Source organism: Bactrocera neohumeralis, chromosome 6 (genome assembly GCF_024586455.1).
Source record: "Bactrocera neohumeralis isolate Rockhampton chromosome 6, APGP_CSIRO_Bneo_wtdbg2-racon-allhic-juicebox.fasta_v2, whole genome shotgun sequence".
Classification (NCBI taxonomy): domain Eukaryota; kingdom Metazoa; phylum Arthropoda; class Insecta; order Diptera; family Tephritidae; genus Bactrocera; species Bactrocera neohumeralis.
In genome coordinates this window covers 69,786,481-69,804,606 of record NC_065923.1, presented here as the reverse complement: position 1 = coordinate 69,804,606, position 18,126 = coordinate 69,786,481, and the positions used below count along the sequence as shown (strand labels likewise).

Here is an 18,126-nt window from a genome sequence, read left to right as displayed (position 1 = left end):
TCGTCAAATAAAAAAGTTTCCATACAAGAATTTTATTTTGGTCGATCAATGTGTATGTCAGCTATATGCAGTGATCCGATATCAACGGTTCCAACAAATAAGCAGTTTCCTGAGAAGAAAAGAACGTGTGCAAAATTTCAGATCAATATTTCAAATAATTATTCGTATATATGTACAGACAGACAGGAATAATAACATCGACTCGGTTCGACACGCTGATCATTTCTTTATGTTTGGTATTTATAGTGTCTCCGACGTTGTTAAGGGTATAAAAGGTAAAAGGTTGCCAGCGTATATAAAGGTATCCATTGCATATGCACATGCATACTTCCGTGCGTACACCAGACAAGCGCTTCAGGGGATTCCCCCAGGAGCGGGATCAGCAGAGAGAGAGAGAAGTAGAGCGCGTATGCAAGTTAAAGCACAGGAACACAATTTGTGGCCAACGAATTCGTTGTGCTTGTAGTTGCGACGTGCTTACATGGCAGGCACAAATGTGGCACGACACTGGTTAACGGTACTTTTATAATGCTCTTGCACTGCTGCGGTTGTAAATCATCAAAAAATCAACCCAAATTGCGAGTGAAAGGTAACCGACGAAACTTGAATCTTTGTTTCGAGTGCTAGGGACAACAACAATTACAATAACATATTTACTGTGTACATATGTTTGTCCATAAGCCCTCGTATATGCTTACTCTTGTATATAATGTGGGCGAGCGCTTACTTGGTTGACCAACTCGCCCCACCACTGTGCGAATAAGTAAACGACTAGCAGTGAAATCAAAAATGCAAAGAAATAAAAAGAAAACACTTCAAAAAAAGAATCGTTAAAATTAAAAAACGCCGCCAGCTAAGCTCTGGCGCAGCGGATCAACGCAAAACAGACAGCCCGCAATTAGGATATGGCAGGACAGTTGTTACTCAGCGCACCCACACCGACTTTTGACTTCGGGGTCGCTGCTAGCGCAATAAGGGATGCCTAACGTGTGGTAAGTAAAGCGAAAACAAAGGATTTTTCACGCACATTTTTTGGAAAGTTTCGAATTACAATGTGCTTGAGTGGCAGCAGCAGACGTAAAGGCAAAAAACTCAACGCCGGTGTTGGGGACGGAAGTGGCAGTGAAAAATTTATATGCAAGTGCGCCCTGGTACGCAAGTAACGGAAAGTAACGGTACACATTCGTGGCGGTGGATGACATTTGAACATTTAAAGCAACGTGCTGCAGTGCCAGCCTGTGCGGCGAGACGACACTGGTGAAGCTCATACAACCACAGTGTCGATTTGTTGTCTTTCATTTGCTGCCTTTAATGCAACAACAATAAAAGTGCACACGTATAAATTTACTTTTTGGCCAAAAATTCAATTTAATTTCCAGCAAAGTCAGAAATTTACTCTTGCCTCAAAGCATTTGGTTACAACTTTACCGTTATAGTTGGCTGGCTTGCTGCCTGCCTGCCTGCCGCTGCCTTTGCTGGTTTAATATACCACATTGTAGTTTTTTTGTTGCATTTGTAAGTTGTTGTTTTATACTTTTCGCAGAAGGAAATTAAATTATTTGAAGATGGCGTACGGTTGTGCGTAGACACACCGGAATTGCGGAAATTAAGCAAAGCAGGGGAAATAAAATTGAATTAACGTCAAAATGTGACTGTAAATGTAAGATTCGTGTTTAACGGCATGTTGCAGATGTGCCCAATTTTGTGTGTGTCAATAAAGAATGTTGGTGTTCAGGAGATGCATACTTGTGCTCCTACCTGAAAGCGAAAAATAAAATGAAAGAAAGCAAAGAAATTGTAACAGATGTTCGTTGAAAGCAGTTTTTGAGGTGTTATTATGTGAAATTAAAGAAGCGAACTGGCTATGAGAGTGATAAATAAATGAGGTTTGCACCACGACCAAAGGTCTATTGTGCCCAGTAGTGAGATATATATATATATATATACCCAGAAGGAAACATCGGAGACCTCTACAGTGTATATACATATATGATATAAACAATATAAATATTTTGTATACCCTTTTATGCTATAGGAAATTCAACTATGAAAGATATTTTAGTTTCAGTGCAGCCAAAGTTAACGTTTTCTACTGGTTACAATGAGAATATGATGAAAAAATTAGTTAGCTCAGAAAGAATTTTTAAATCTCAATGTTTTTGCTTTAAAGTATACTTAAAGGTCCTAAAAACATTATTCAATAATTATATAACTAATAATATAATGACTCATGAAACTCTTTTTTCTTGATACAATCTTTACTAGCAAGTCTTACGGAGATAACTTTACTGTTTTTATTTACTTTCAGATAGCACAAGTTTCCAGAATCACACCTGTAGACTTCATCTTGAAAACAACGATTCTGAAAATTGACCCAGTTGCCGCCATTTTGTATACAAAAATATTTGTATATAGTTTTTTTCAGCAAGTTTTAGCTCGTAAAACTCTTTCTTCTTGATACGTTCTTTACTAGCAAGTCTTATGGAGATTAGGATACTCTTAGATAGCACAAGCTTCCAAAATACAATCGTCTTGAAAACAGTGATTCTGAAAATTGGCCCATTTTGTATAAAAATTTCAATATTTATTTTCTTTTACGCTCGAATGCATATTTATAAAGTCTAAAAGAGAGAAACTCGACTAGTTTTTCTTATTCCCAGAAAAAGTTGTCAAAGTTTTAAATGTTTAGATGGTTGTAAACTGGCTTTAAGTGCTAATTATAACATATTTTTCTGCTTTACCGACCTTTCCATAAATTTATGGCCTTTGGAAAAATTAGATGTGATCTATAGTTATGCTATATGGATGCAGCGAAGGCTTAATTTTCCATTTTTATGTAAATGATCAAATTTACTCTTATAATAAATGATGCAGAAAGTTAGTTGACTAGGAGTTATGCGAAGAGCCAAAGCACTGCAATTTCTGTGTTATGATATGAGCAAGAAATATATCAAACTTGCCTTGTGGTCAACAAAATAAACTTATATGTGTGTATAATAAAAAGTTTTTCGATATTAACCACACAAATTAACACTTTTCTAATGCATACAGCATATTTACATAGATATTATACCACAACAACAAAATAATAAGAAATAATAGTTTGGGCGTTAGCTGTTGACCGCAAGTGGACTTACCCATTTTGAACGTTCTCTTGTCTTCTGTGCGTGCTGTCGGAAAATTTATTCAGTGTATTTCAGTATATTTCAATATTTATGCCTATATGTATTGCTGCTTTGCGAGAGCTCCAATATTTTCAGTATTAAGATTTGAATACACCAACACATGCGGATTTAAGTCGGCTACCACAACACTTTTTTATTTCTTTCGCGCACACAAGTCCACGGTTTGGTGTGAGTATAAACAAACGTACATATGCATGTGTGTGAAACGCGTTAACACAAACACAAGCGCACAATATGAGAATTAGGCACTGTACGCTGGTATTTAAGCTCGCGCAAAGGTGCTAAAGCCACGAAAACTTCAATAAGCGCAGAGCGTCAGCAACGGTGCTACGACAAAAAGGTAAAACACACACGGACAGTATCCGTATGTATGTGTATGCACGTATGTATGTATATTGGCGTGCTATGACAGGTTAGCTCAAACGCAAATCAAGCGAGAGCACGCCGTGTGCGCGCTATTCCACGCTTAGAGCAAAGTTAATTTGCTCAGTTCAGCTGACTGTTGTGCAGCGAATTGGTCAGAATGTAATGGGGTTTACTTAAGGCGCCTGTTGTTTTTGGGCTGAGCGGCGTTTAGGTGTGTGTAGGGGTGCTGTGGGTATGGTGTACACTCTGCAGCCGCGCGCTGCCACGCGATGTGGATTTAAGTGTATGGCTTATAGATTGCTTTGTACGTGTAAGCGCGACGCGCTGGACGCGGTGAAGGCAAACGTGTTTATCGCCCAAATTCAACTCATTACTGGCGTTGTGGGTGCCGTTTTCGTTTGTTGTTGTTGTTATTTGTTATTTAAATCGTTGTTTCGCTGTGCTATATAGTATTTGTTTTTTATTTTTCACTTTATGGAAATATTGTCTTAATTTCTTTTGTAAATTCACTGTTATGGAATATTTTATTAAATATTCGCTTTACGCTACGGCTACGGTTATTTGCACTACTTATTATTATTTCTTGCGTTTTTATTTGCACACCTTAAACACACGTTTATTTGTTGTTGTGTTAATTCAGCAGCTTTTCACATGCACGCATATAAGAAAATGGCAGGCAGAGTTGGTGCATTGGTATGAAAACACTTGTTTGCTATGTTCCCTTTTGTTGTTTGTTTTCGCTTTTACGCGTTAGCTTGGCAACGGGCTTGTAAATATTTATGTTTTGCATTTACTCCATAATCCAATGGAATGCAACGCTATGAATTGCTTTGCATTTACAATATTCTTATTTCTGCAGTATTTGTGCATATGTTTGTATGTGGCAATATTAAAATTTTTTTTATGCAATAAAGAGTCATTAGCTTAGCGCTCACTTACGATCTCTCTTTGGGTTTTTTATATTTCTCAACTTTTATTATTTTATTCAAATTCACACTTAACGTTAAGTTTCACTATTTCACTAGTAATTTTTGTGTTTAATACACATATTCACCTTATTTCCAAACGGTGTCATTAACTCATTGCACATCTGTCATTAGAGCTAATTTGCAAATGTTGCACAAACACACGAACACGGGTCTTATATTTACAACTTCGACCTTCTGTAACAGCGCCAACTAACCACCATTTATTCAATAATGCTTTGTGCTTTTCATAAGAACAATTTTATTTTATAACTTTCAACCACCGCACTACTGAACACACCATTAATTACTTGAACGCGGCAAAACGTTTAACGAGCGTCCTCCATCATCTTAAACTGTCACAACGTTAACTTCCTCTCTCGAATGTCGAAAAGTCACTGACTTTACTGGCATAGAATGTCAATTGCCGCTTCAAACAACTACCACCATCAACAAGCGTTGCACACAGACTGTCGCAAGCGCTGGCAACACAAAACTCAATAGCAGCAACCAACAGGCAAAATAACTGGCCAGCAGCAGCAAGTTGCGTTTTGCTGAAGCAGCAGCAATGGTAGTTACTATGTAACGAAATCACTTTACATTCACTTGATATGAAATACTCGAAAAAACCGGTTTCATTGCGCACTTGCAACACGAACATGTTTGATAACAGTTGGTTTTTAGACAACGACTGTTAGAAGAAAAAAAACAAAAAAAAGAAAAACCTGAAGTAATTTATAAAATTCTCGGTCACGATTTTACCACAAAAGTGTCAAATCGCTGTGCTCACTTCAATTTTTAATAATTCTTTTACACACTTTATTCGTAAGCAGTCAAATGCAACCAGAGAGCATACAAAGAAGAATACACTACAGTAAAATAAAAACAGCTAGAAATGGCTGAAAGGTAGGTGGTTGATGTTTTTTTCCACAGAAAAAAAATATAAAAATATTACAAATAGATTGGTATAAATATATGGAATACTATCCTGATCAATTTAATGTATTTTTGATTTTCTGAATGGCATCTACTTGAATTCTGATAACACTTACATATTTCGTGATTTCCTTTTGTTTTGCAGCTGCACCAAATTTTATAAATACAGTAGCGCTTAAACTTCTGCACACTTAGTTTGAGTGCTGGCAATAATGAGGAGATTTTATGGAGATTTATGCTAAACATTGTCCTCAAAATGTGAAAAATAATAACTTATATTAATAATTGTAAATTATATTAGTTTTTTAAATTTAATATTAATTTCTTACCATTTTAAAATATTACAGCACAAATAATTGTAAAGAAAAGCATATCCGGCTAAAGGTTAGGCATTGGTTTCAAAACTGCGACAAATCATGCATATATCAGCATATCTGCCATACCTTTATAAAGGAAGAAGAAAAACAGCTTTTATTAACTATTAAAAAGAATGTGCAATAACTGGCCATTTCTGAATAAATATACCATAAAATATTTATTTTAATATTTTTAAGCACTTACCGCATTTTATTTTACATCGTTTCGCATTTTCTACACTTCCCTACTCTAAACTTTTTTCCCTACTTCTAACACTTTAATTACATTCACACAATACAATTAACATTGGCATAACATTTTATGTACAACCACTAGCAGAGCTCTGCTTGCGCACACGCTCAGCGCTCAGCTCTTGCACTCACTATCGCACATTATTTTACTTCATTTCGCATTTTCTGCAATAAATTGATACACTTCCCTCTACTCTTAACTATTTTCTCTTCTTTAAGCACTTTATTTACATTAATATAACACAATTAACAGTAGCATAACATTTTATGCACAACCACTGACAGAGCTCTGCTTGCGCCGACGCTCAGCGCTCAGCCTTTGCACTCACTAATTTTCACTTTCACTTTTACTACACAAATAACAACGCCCGACTACTTTTTACGTTAAAACGATTAAATTGACACACTTCAACCTAATTCTACTAAAATCTTCTTAATTGCAGCTTTAATTCCTAAACTAAATTCACTTTTTACGAGAGCTGCTGCATCTGCCACTTACACGAACGTGATATAAGGAAATGTATGTATGTTTGAAATGGCGACGGAAATTAAGAACGACCAATGATATTGTAGCTTCTAAATTGAAGTGGCCTCTGTAGACTCTGTGGGAGATCGCGTGCAACTAAAAACTACAGGGTTCACAATATTTTTGAAGTTCAGATATATTGCAGAGATATGTTTATTCAAATTATAACCAGAACTTTGATTCTTATAAAAGGACTGCCTTTTTAATTAGTTTGTCCTAAGCACATTGTTTTTAACCGAATTTATGATATTCTTCTGTTTAATGGCTACAAACATTAGTGGATAGCATGATCATGAACGTGACCAACAGATGTCGCACAAATCACCCTTTCAAATTAATTTCAACAATGTATAGATGTTATTATATTTGTTTATTAAGAGCCATTGCCTTCATTAAATTTAAATAACAAGGCAAGCGTACGAAAACCACTTGAAATTATATTTGCTTTATATATGTATTCATATTTTTAGACTTTACTTCTAAAACTTATGCTAGCCTGTGCTAGCTACTGAAGTGCTTTAGTGGCATCAGATGTCGCTTCCTTTTTGACAGCTCGAATATCATTGGTCGTTCTTAATTTCCGCCGCCATTTCAAACTTACATTTCCTAGATTCTCGCTTGCGTCGGTGAAATTTGCTGTAGCTCGATGAAAAGTGTAATTATTTTAATTAGCTGCAATTTATAGTTATTTAAGTAAAATTTAGAAATTAGTTAGTTAGGATAGTTCGGGATTTTAATCGTTTAACAGTGAAAATTGTGATCTGGCCTTATTAATTGGGTACTATATGTACCTATAGTGATTTGTGGCCGTAGGAGCAAGCGGCGGACTGCCAGAAGGTGTATATAAAATGTGTTTAGATATACACTGTGTGTGTAGGTAGAGGCACGAATATTGGGAGCAGAGTGTGCTTTAAGGTAAGTCCTGTTAAAATAGATGTCGTTGGTATTCTTAAGTGCGAATATTATCAGTTGCCTCCTCCCATTTCCGCCGGCATTGCTTATAGTTCCTTTTAGCTAAGCGTCCGATTACATGGATTAGCAGCATTAGCAGAGTACGCGGCATATTCCCTCATAATTGTAGCTAAGAGCCCTGGAATATTTTTAAAGCTATGCAGTCGCATTACTGCTGTTCCAATCACTGTTGATTAACATTTCTGCTAGACTATTGTGCTTAGGCAGAGAACATCAAACACAGTGTTTTGTTTCTCTGGTTTTACTATATATGTACATATGTATGTTTACTCACAATATCGCTTACTGCAGATAGGCCGTTCTGTAAATCACAACAATTACAAAAACATATACTTAATAAATCTAAGCTGAATTTGTACCAGCTTAATGACTTGCAGCGCTTTAAAAACTCGTATAGGAATGCGGTTAATAAACACATTACACACAAACAAACATAAAATATTATATTTGAAAATGATAAATACTTCTTTATTTATATCCATAAGTGTTGTTAAGTATTTATGAATAAGCAATACATTGTATGTTAATATTTAAATTAATATTCATTTGATATTTTGTATGTATGTATAAGAGGTGTTCATACAATTAAAAACGAAAGGTACTGTAAAATTTTTTAATTTTACTATTTTCTGCTTTTTCACATATTTTCAATAAGTTCAGCTCAAAAACTCTAATTACGTAATATTATATAAATAAAAACAAAAACAAAATATGAACGTGCACAAGTATGCAGCATATTAAAATTACAAATCTGTCAAAGCAGATAAGATAAGGAAAACGAGCACATACATACATACTACATACGCAATAAAAAGCTAATAAAAACGGAATGGATTGCAGCTATTTGACAATATATGTATATAATACAGCAAACTTATTTGATATTGCCTTCTCATTATTCTTTTCTTCAAATTTTCCATTTGCATAACCCAGCCTACATACATATTATATATTTTGTAGTTTCAAGCGCTTATCTGCCACCCCAGTAGCAAACTCGCCCATTTTCGAAAGCCAAATTTTTGCGTGGATATGGCAAGACTTTTCCAATCTTTAATTGCTCGATGTTCGGCTCCTCCTCAAAATACATACACTGCTTAACGAATTTCAAGAAGGTCTCATTCATTTGCTCCGCTCTACCCGGCAGCACCTGCAGATTATCATCTAGATGCAGTTTGCGTACAATTTGCTCACAGATACGTGTATTGCAATCGACATCGAAGAGTGGCACACCAAAATTCACATCCAATATAGTCCATGCCTCTGAGGTTGTCTCTTCGCTTAAATTATCAATACTTTCCAAGAGCGCTCCTTTATTGCTGTTTAATGCCGTATCGATGATAGGTATTTCCACCGAACTCTGAGATACCAATTCGTTTTTGGTATGCGTTGCCGCTGAATCGGCATCACATTTGGCTAACTCTGATGCCAATAATTCGTTGCAGTCGACTGAAGTGTAGACATTGGATGGTGAACCATTTTGTGGACTAATCGCAAAATAATTCTCATCTGGACTCTTAAGTTGGCTGCCGCTGAGCGGTGAAGCATTCAGACGCGCAAAACTGGTCACTTCAGAGCCATCTGCTGGTGATAGTAGATCCTGTGGCTGTGTTACTGTTGATACGGTTATTGGTGCAGTTGTACTAGCAAGGGCATTTGACACTGTTGGAGCTGTTGCAATACTCTTTGGCACATTCACTGACTTAGTTTTGCTTTTGGGGTGTTTAAGATGTACGTGCAAATCAAATGACTCGCATCCAATATCTGGTACGCCCGTATTAAGAAATGTAATAAATCCACAATTGTGTTCTAGATCTAAATATTTCGTTAGTTGTTGTACAGCTTTATGATTGATCCATTCTAATTGGCGTGGATCTTCTGCATTGAAGGGGAAGGCTTCATAGCGCAATTCACCAGGTTGTCGTATGCCATAACCCTGCACGAGAATGCAGCCATTTTTCAACTGATCGTTTAGATTGCGAAAATTCTCAGAGTTCAAAACATATGAGTCGGAATGTAGTATATTTACAAGCAACTTTCCGTAACCAAGAAATATACGTGGAAGTGTTTTAAGTACAGTGCCTCGAGATAGGAAAAGACTTGGAGGACCATAGCCTAAAGGTAACGTTAAATAATAGTAAAAAAAAGTAGTATGTTTATAGACTAATTAAATTAAATTACTTTCTCAAATTTAAAGTACCTGTTATATGATTATAAAATAGCTTTGTCCACATATGAGAGCTATCAGAACCTCTGTAGTATTGCCCAAAAAATGGAATGCTGAAGATATGTGAGAGTGTAGCAGTTAACGGAGTGGCAGATATGACAAATTTATATTTCTTTTCGAGTACACGATCGCGTGTTTTCTGATCCAAGCACTCCAAACATTCAAGACGTAATAAATCTAGACCACCTGGCACTAAATGTCGCAACGAGCATATGGTCGATCTCAAAATTACTGCATGCGCAAAATACCTAGAAACATCACCTTCACCTTCGGCATCTAAGAGCGAAACTTTTTCTAGCTCTGCTAAAAATGAGTCGATACTTTCCTCACATAGTTTGCCCACCTCAAACATAGTGACGGCATGATTTTTTAAACCCGGCGATAGATTGCCCATCATTAAAAATGCCGTTAGTGTGGAATCGAAGAGAAATCCAACACGTTTACCTGTTTTCTCTGACACACTCGGTAAATTGCCTTCACCTTTAGGTGTTGTTGGCAACTCTTTGATACTTAATTTTGTGGTACTCTCACTTAAATCATCCAATTCAGAGCTGAGTTCTTGCTCCTCGGAATGGTTGTGTACGTCACTATCAGTTTGCATTGCTTGTGGGGATGGTGAGGGCATATTAGCAAAACTGAAATCACTCGTATTTCCATCCGATGAAAGATAACCAATGGAGCTGTTGTCCTTATCTTGTGGCTTTACTAAAACTGGGCTATATTGTGCAGCTTCAGCGCGTTCTGCCGTTGCCTCCGATGTAATGAAGTTGTTATAATTGAGTGGAGTTATTTGTGGTGGTTCACGTGATGTGGATTGTTCCAATTGGTATTGTTCCCAACTGGCATGATACTTTACATCAATACTGGGACTATCACCGACTGGTTCTTTGCGACGTGAGAAACCTAAACGGCAGAGTAGGGACACGGCTTGCTTGACTGAATCCAAATCGACTTGCAACATTTGTGCCAATTCCGAAATAGTCATATATTCATCCGCGCTAACGAAAATTTTATAGAGTAAGTTCTCAAAGTGATCGCCACTAGTACGATTCATTACAAAATTACGTAGCGGTGGTATACTGATGCGATCCTCTCCTGATATGGGTATATCTAAATAGATGAGACCTTTTCGATATAAACTGTGCACAACGGCGTAGTCGCATTTTCCTGCGGTTTGTGAGCCAAAATCGATGAGATCATCAATAAGACTACGTTCTGCTGTAGTTACAAATCGTATGTCCGCTTCCAATACATAGCCTACTTCGATGCGCCACCATGGTTCAATGCATACACGTACGGGAAATCGGGGCAAAAAATCCAATGGATTCGGCTTGGTACTAAAGAGAAGTGCACGTGTTGTATGTGTTTTCAAATCGCTTATCAGTGATAAATACTCATTGCGTCCAATGCCCAAAATACGCAGGCAATCTGCAGCTGTGAAATTTGGTAGCGTATCATATGACTTATCATTTCGTAGCAATTGACTCACTAAATCAAGATAATAGTTAAATGGCGTAACGCGCAGTCCTTTCGTTATAATGTCAGCTAAATGATATGGAAAAAGTAACAGTCCATTGATGCTCTTTTGCACCAGCAATTCGTAGTAACGTTGCTCATGTCGGAAAACTTTTGATACGAGATTACCACGAAAACGTAACTGATTCTTTAGACTATAATTGAAAACATACTTTTCATAGTCGAGCTGATTGTTATGGAGAACTTGCTTCAAATGAATCGGTACGGATGCCCATGGAATGTTTTGACGTACGCAATTACCGATATCTTCAGAGACCTTCTCCGACATCATTTCTCACTTAGCTATATTGTTTTTTTATCTTTAAAAGTTGAGCAGCTAAGCAGCTCTAATTTATTTACATTTTATTTATCACAAAACAATATATTTTTGGCACAAAAAGGAAAATAATAATTTTGCTTTTATTTACTTTTTAAAATGTGGCAAAAAACGAATAAGGATATTGAAAGATGTTAAGTTTTCTCTGCACAGCTGACGTTTATCAATACATTTGTTTGTGTTCGTTTTCGTAGGTTTTCTATTTTGACAACTAAAATAACAGTTTGGGTAGTATTAAAAAAACAAAAGCAGCAGGGTTGATGAGACACGGTAGTAAATAAAATCGAAACACATAGCGATTTGTTTGGTTTTTAATTATAAAAATTATAGTAATATTTTCGAACCTTTTACGAAAATGTGTGAAAAAAATCCTAATCATATTCGATACAAATAATTTATAATGTTCATCTGAAATCGAAGATGTCATATGCAACCCTGTTTGAATGATTTTTAGAATTTTTTTGGCAGTTGTGGTAGCAACAAGGAGACAATTTCTTAAACATTTTTCTTCCACAGCTTTCTTTACAATATTTGCATAAAAAGAACGTTTAAATCAATATAAATAAACTAAAGCATATAAAATTTATTTATTAACGAAAATAATATTCAATATATTGTGAACGACAATTCCATAAGCTAATAAATTTGTGAAAAATTTCGCGAGAGTTGGCGAAGACGACAGGAACAATCGATTTTTTTTTGTTGACAGTTCCTTTTAGTAGGAACAGTGTAGCAGGTAACAGCCTGTGAGAATTCAGGCGAAATAATAACTCACCGAATATCCTTTTAAACAAAGCTACATTTTAAAGCAAAGTTAAGAAGACCGGCTAAAGAGCCTATAAACTGCACCATATATTTTCTTTGTTTAACTAAAGGATATATACTCAAAATTATTAAACTGAAATAAAAAAACTTTTTTGGAACGATTCAAGCACTGGGTGTATAACGCCACTTGATGAACGCTGAGAAAGAGAAGCAACAAGCCATTGGCGACGATACTTCAAGGTATATTAACAAAATTGTATACGAATTTTTATAAGAATGTGTATTAGAATATCGCTTTTTACTCGTTTATAGCATCCATGAAGATTCGCCAACTGCAAGCCATATCGTCTCTAATAGTTCAACAAGCAACAATCAACAAGAACACGAGCAACAACAACCTCAGCAAACGATACAACACACCCGCACCACCAATCCAGATATGAAAAGATCTGCTGTCAAAGAACTTATTGAACGCTATTTTTATCAGCTACAGCGGGGATGTGGGAATCCAAAATGTTCAAATCAAAACTGTGCTTCTAGTGGACAGGTTGCGCCAATGAATCCAAATGAAATTGCAGCACGAGCCATTCAACTTTTTTCACAAGACGCAAAACTATGCGATTTCTACAGTCAACCACCGAAGGTGCCGCGCACTCAAAATGACTCACCGTCGAGGTAATTGAATGCTCTGAAGATATCCTTTTCTTTCTTTTGTTATTGCCTAAACATATTTTTCTTTGCATTCATTGTTTTAGTTCACAATCAGCAAGCTCTGCGGCTACTACACCCAGCATTCAAGACTCAGAAATGCATTCGCCTAACGATAGTAGCACTAGCAGCACAAGTAGCACTACAAGCACAAGTAGTAGCAGCGGTAACAGCACCATTACCTCTGGTAGTGCCAGTGTGCGCAGTCATACTAGCCAACAAAGCAATATAAGTAATATAGCTGGGTCTAGTCTTAATAGTACTGGTGGCGATGGAGGCGGAGGCGATGCAGATGTGGCTGGTGCTTCGTCATCAGCACCGACCTTAGCTTCACAGAGTTGTGGTAATTCTAATAGAATTATTGAAAACAATTCAACTGCGGCTGACGCTGAAATGTGTCAACTAGAAATTCTCTGTAATGCAGCTGAAGCTGCTGAAATGGCTATTGATGATAACGATATTTTGAAAACACAAACTTCGAATACATCCACTGAAGGAGATATGGATGTTAGTGCGCCAGCGGGGCGTACAATTTCTGGACCACCTACACCAACATTCGCACCTGTTCCATACCTCAATGAGGCACTGATCGACGAATTATTGGATGAAGGCAAAAAGTTTAACACATTCGATAGACTTTTACACGCCATAAACGAAGTTTACCCACATATTGATCGGCTCAGTAAGAGTTTTCGTCGGCCAACTCTTTGTGTACTGCCTACTCAGCTAACGTCTAGTGCAACAGCTACAAAACTACAAGAATTACTTGGTAAATCACCGACTGATCTAAAGAAAGAGGACTTACGTACACTCGAGGGTGAAACTGATAAAGATGAGGATAGTACATGTGTTTCGGCCGAAGAAGATGCCACGAACAGTGAACAACAAGTACCACAAGTGTCTATCGACTGCGATGATGTGCCAATGGAAGAAGATGTCGCATCTGATGGGTTTTCAACATCATCAGCAGCAGCTGCTGCCAATGCTGCGGGTGACAACGAGACAGGCATACAGTCAAACAGCAATGAAACACTGGTAGACTTGGAGAGTTTGCGACGAGTGAAAAAGAAATTGTTTGCTTTGAATAATACGAGCATTGGGGAGGCGTTAAATAGCAACATAATATTGCTGGCGGAAAGTATACGTTATGGACGTGAAACTGATTGGGAAAAAGTGCTCCATTGTCTGGTTATTTGCTTTGATATGGCGACAAATAGTAAGTGTTATTTCTTATTGCTTTAAAGTAGTGATTTGTTAGAAATTTGCTTCCCGTAGTATATTGCTCTTAACTTTAATTTGCACGCAAAAATTTCAATTATTTTATTCTGCAGCTTCTAATAGTTTCGCTGATTTGGAATATTTGGAGCGTTCGTTGCCTAAGCTTTGTCATGCTACACGTATATTACCGGTTGCCGCTCAGGCGCGTTTAGGTCGCATATGGGCGGCGCATTGCAAAGATCAAATGCAATCGCTGGTACAGTGTTGTCAACAATTGATTACCTTACAGGTAATACTTGACGAAGATACAGTACAGGAAAATACTGATGTGATTGCGGTAACGCGTGTGCTCAAGGTAAAACATAATATAATATAAAATCTTTCTGCAAAATAAATTAATTTCTATAAAATGCAGATTGCTTTCTATGCCAATATCTTAGCCGGCGAGCTGGATACCAGCTCAATTAATGCTCATAGTCAAGCGGCTACCGCCGCCGACGCTGACACGTCTTCAAATGCAGATACCAACAACGATGATGATGATATCTTCTTCTATACTCAAGTACCTAAACCGCATTATCCGAAGTTTGCGGAAGACGAGTTAGAGAAAGAATTGGGTATATCGAGTATGGACTGTCGTGTGCCGTTGGTGCCATTTGAAGAGTTCTATAATGAACCACTAAGCGATGCCATACAAATGGATCGCGATTATTTATCATATAGAAATATGATTTTATCACTGAATCCCAGCGGCGACGGTATGCAATTTTGTTTTTTGATATTTTTATGTTAAAACTTTATTATGTATAATTCCATTTTACAGATTTACACTTTTCCTTTATGTTGTATTCATTTATCCTAACACCTGCGACAAAAGTCATTGCGCTTTACTACGATAGCCGCATACGTATGTATAGTGAACGCAATTCATCACTCTATTCCTTATTGAACTCATTTTCTGATGGCAATGAGGTTGGCGCACGACCTGACTTGAAATTGAAAGTACGACGTGATAATATTATAGACGATGCTCTCATCGGGGTAAGAACACGTGATTCTTGTCTTAAATGAAAAAAAAAATGAAACATCAAATTTTAAATAATTCTTCCTTACTTTTAGCTTGAGCTTGTGGCTATGAGCAATCCGAAAGACTTAAAAAAACAGCTAGTAGTTGAGTTTGTGGGTGAACAGGGCATTGATGAAGGTGGCGTTTCCAAAGAATTTTTCCAGTTGATTGTTGAAGAGATTTTCAATCCAGACTATGGCATGTTTGTGCATCAGGAGGATACCAATACTGTGTGGTAAGGACATACTATTTTCGATGATAGCACGGTATCGACTTTGGGCAATGGAATCGATGACATGTATTCGAAAGCAAACGGCTATCTCTTCGACCTTTCTCACTTTTTCTCTGAAAGGAGATTGACTCCACAGCGACCATATGCACGAACTGGTCGAAGGAGTACAGACTATATCTTATCTTCATCGACTGTAATGATGATGTAAAAATTCCGACTGTCAATAACCCTAACGCACTGACCGCCATTCAGAGTGAGCCATTAACACTTTCACCCGCACCCTCTCAGTTAACGGTGTACTTGAAGTCAAACCAGCACACTTGAGTGAACCTTGTGCAACTTCGTTCTGGATACTGTAGCAGGTTAAACTCTTAGTTATCCAGAATCGATCCCGACATACCAAATATATGTCCTGCGTGCAATGATGACTCCACGCATGACTGTAACTACTTCTTTGCATGCCCAACGAACTTCACTCTTCTAAGACCCCTCGCCCAATAGTCCGATCCCGTCGAACAGCACGTTTCCTGTGCCTACCGTTAGATGGCTTCAATGACAACCAACCCTAACCTCACTACCCAAGCGGGAATTAGATAACTGCCACAACAACAACAACCACATAATATTTTTTCAATTAAAAATGAAATTTTTTACAAAAATAATTTTTCTGTTTCAGGTTTAATTCAGCACCATTTGAGAATGAGGCTCAGTTCACGCTAATTGGCATTATATTAGGTTTAGCAATTTATAATAACATCATACTGGCTGTGAATTTTCCCATGGTCGTCTATCGTAAATTAATGGGCGGCGTTGGTACATTTTACGATTTGAAATATTGGAATCCAACATTGTACAGAAGTCTGAATTCGTTACTCGACTATCAGGAGGCCGATATGGAAGAAGTTTTTATGCAAACATTTAAAATTAGCTATAACGACGTATTTGGGGAAGTTGTCGAACATGAGTTGAAACCCGGCGGTGGTGACATAGTGGTTGGTCAACAGAATAAACAGGAGTTCGTTGATATGTACAGCGATTATTTGCTCAACAAGAGCATTGAACGACAGTTTAGGGCTTTCAAGAAAGGTTTCGAAATGGTAACAGATGAGTCGCCATTAAAATTGCTGTTTCGACCAGAGGAAATTGAGTTACTCGTATGCGGTAGTAGGGTAAGTAAAATGTTATGTTATTGTTGTATTATCCAATTATAATATACTTTTCAATTCAAATAGAAATTCGATTTTGTTGAACTGGAAAAATCCACTGAATACGAGGGTGGTTACACAAAGGACTCGCAAGTAATCAAAGACTTTTGGAGTGTTGTACACTCTATGCCGGAAGAGTCTAAGCGCAAATTACTCGAATTCACAACTGGCTCAGATCGTGTGCCTGTTGGCGGTCTAAGTCGCCTGAAATTACTAATAACACGGCACGGTCCCGACAGCGATCGCCTGCCCACCTCGCACACATGCTTTAATGTATTGCTGCTGCCAGAATATAGCAATCGTGAAAAGTTGGAGGAACGTCTACTAAAGGCGATTAACTATTCAAAAGGTTTTGGCATGTTATAAATTGCTGCTTTCAAATAACTATATTCCCGTGAGTACTGAACGACACCAAATGGAGATGCTACAGCGAAATGGGAGCGTGAATATACGTCAAATGAGAAATACAGGCGCAACGAATGCTGTTTTAACTAATTCTCTTTTAATATTCTCGTTTCTTATTTTTTGTTTATTTCTTTTTGAAGGATATGTTTTACAAATAATTGATTTTTCGGTCTCTACGACAGCTATTGAAGACTTGTCTTTATTTCAAGTATATATATTTTATGTTCGTTTACAACAATACATATATACATACATGCATACATATAAATGTAAAAGACATTTCTTTAAATGAAGCGAGCAGTGAATTATTAATTTACAAAATCTTGAAGCTTCCTTACATATGTGCGCTGGTAGAAAAAAGCGCTAATAATTTAATTTTTACTCTTTCAAAAAAAAAAAAAACATATATTTTACTTGCAAGTTAAATAATATATAAACTTAAAGAATTCAATTTATTTTTTCATAATTTTCTCAATGTAACATTGAGTTCATCTAATAAGAAACATAAATAATTTTATATACATAATAATAATAATTTTAATAAAAAAAACATGAGTGCCACCCAAAACAATTCACTCACTACGATACGTTTCGTAACAACAAGAACAACATACATTTATTTTCGTTTGTATATGTATATATAAAAAAAGTTATTTTTAAATCGACAGCTTTTGAATTTTATTTAAAATTTCTTTTCTAGAAAACTGAAAAATTGATATGCAAATATAAATAAATGCTAATATATGCGTATACAACAGTAGATGTGCACTTATTATTTATATGAATAATATTGTGTTCTATTATATATTTTGCTATAACTATTTTTTTTAATAATATAAACTTAAATTTCAAAAATTAAAAAAAATAATAACTTTCTCGCAGTGTACGTTTCC

General features: G+C 36.6%; 3 protein-coding genes across 4 annotated transcripts in view; 1 reads left to right on the top strand and 2 right to left on the bottom strand.

Annotated features, from left to right (window-relative positions):
• Positions 1-5,005, bottom strand: part of LOC126761642 (neuronal membrane glycoprotein M6-a) — a 69,041-nt gene extending 64,036 nt beyond the window's left edge. For both annotated transcript variants that reach the window (XM_050477996.1, XM_050477997.1), the window contains exon 1: positions 3,138-5,005. Coding sequence is in view for 1 of the 2 variants with exons in the window: in XM_050477997.1 (XP_050333954.1) it covers positions 3,138-3,141 (4 nt within the window). In the remaining variant the exon portion in view is untranslated. The remainder of the gene's footprint in view (positions 1-3,137) is intronic.
• Positions 5,006-8,407: 3,402 nt separating this feature from the next.
• LOC126761631 (protein FAM91A1) lies at positions 8,408-11,787 on the bottom strand. The gene is made up of 2 exons (XM_050477960.1): positions 9,756-11,787; positions 8,408-9,670 (listed from the first exon to the last, which is right to left on the bottom strand). The coding sequence occupies exons 1-2, from the start codon at positions 11,587-11,589 to the stop codon at positions 8,529-8,531; spliced, it is 2,976 nt and encodes a 991-aa protein (XP_050333917.1). The 5' UTR covers positions 11,590-11,787; the 3' UTR covers positions 8,408-8,528.
• Positions 11,788-12,095: 308 nt separating this feature from the next.
• Positions 12,096-17,993, top strand: LOC126761630 (ubiquitin-protein ligase E3A). Its single transcript, XM_050477959.1, has 9 exons — positions 12,096-12,639; positions 12,712-13,074; positions 13,155-14,323; positions 14,439-14,680; positions 14,741-15,083; positions 15,149-15,366; positions 15,445-15,626; positions 16,300-16,792; positions 16,856-17,993. Exons 1-9 carry the CDS (start codon positions 12,590-12,592, stop codon positions 17,192-17,194), a joined length of 3,399 nt encoding a protein of 1,132 aa, XP_050333916.1. The 5' UTR covers positions 12,096-12,589; the 3' UTR covers positions 17,195-17,993.
• Positions 17,994-18,126: the final 133 nt, after the last annotated feature.

Coding starts and splice junctions, on each gene's coding strand:
- LOC126761631 (XM_050477960.1), bottom strand. CDS start 11,589: ATGATGTCGGAGAAGGTCTCTGAAGATATCGGTAATTGCGTACGTCAA. Junction 9,671..9,755: donor ATTTTATAATCATATAACAG/GTACTTTAAATT, acceptor CGTTACCTTTAG/GCTATGGTCCTCCAAGTCTT.
- LOC126761630 (XM_050477959.1), top strand. CDS start 12,590: ATGAACGCTGAGAAAGAGAAGCAACAAGCCATTGGCGACGATACTTCA. Junction 15,084..15,148: donor ACTGAATCCCAGCGGCGACG/GTATGCAATTTT, acceptor TCCATTTTACAG/ATTTACACTTTTCCTTTATG. Junction 15,367..15,444: donor TAGACGATGCTCTCATCGGG/GTAAGAACACGT, acceptor CCTTACTTTTAG/CTTGAGCTTGTGGCTATGAG.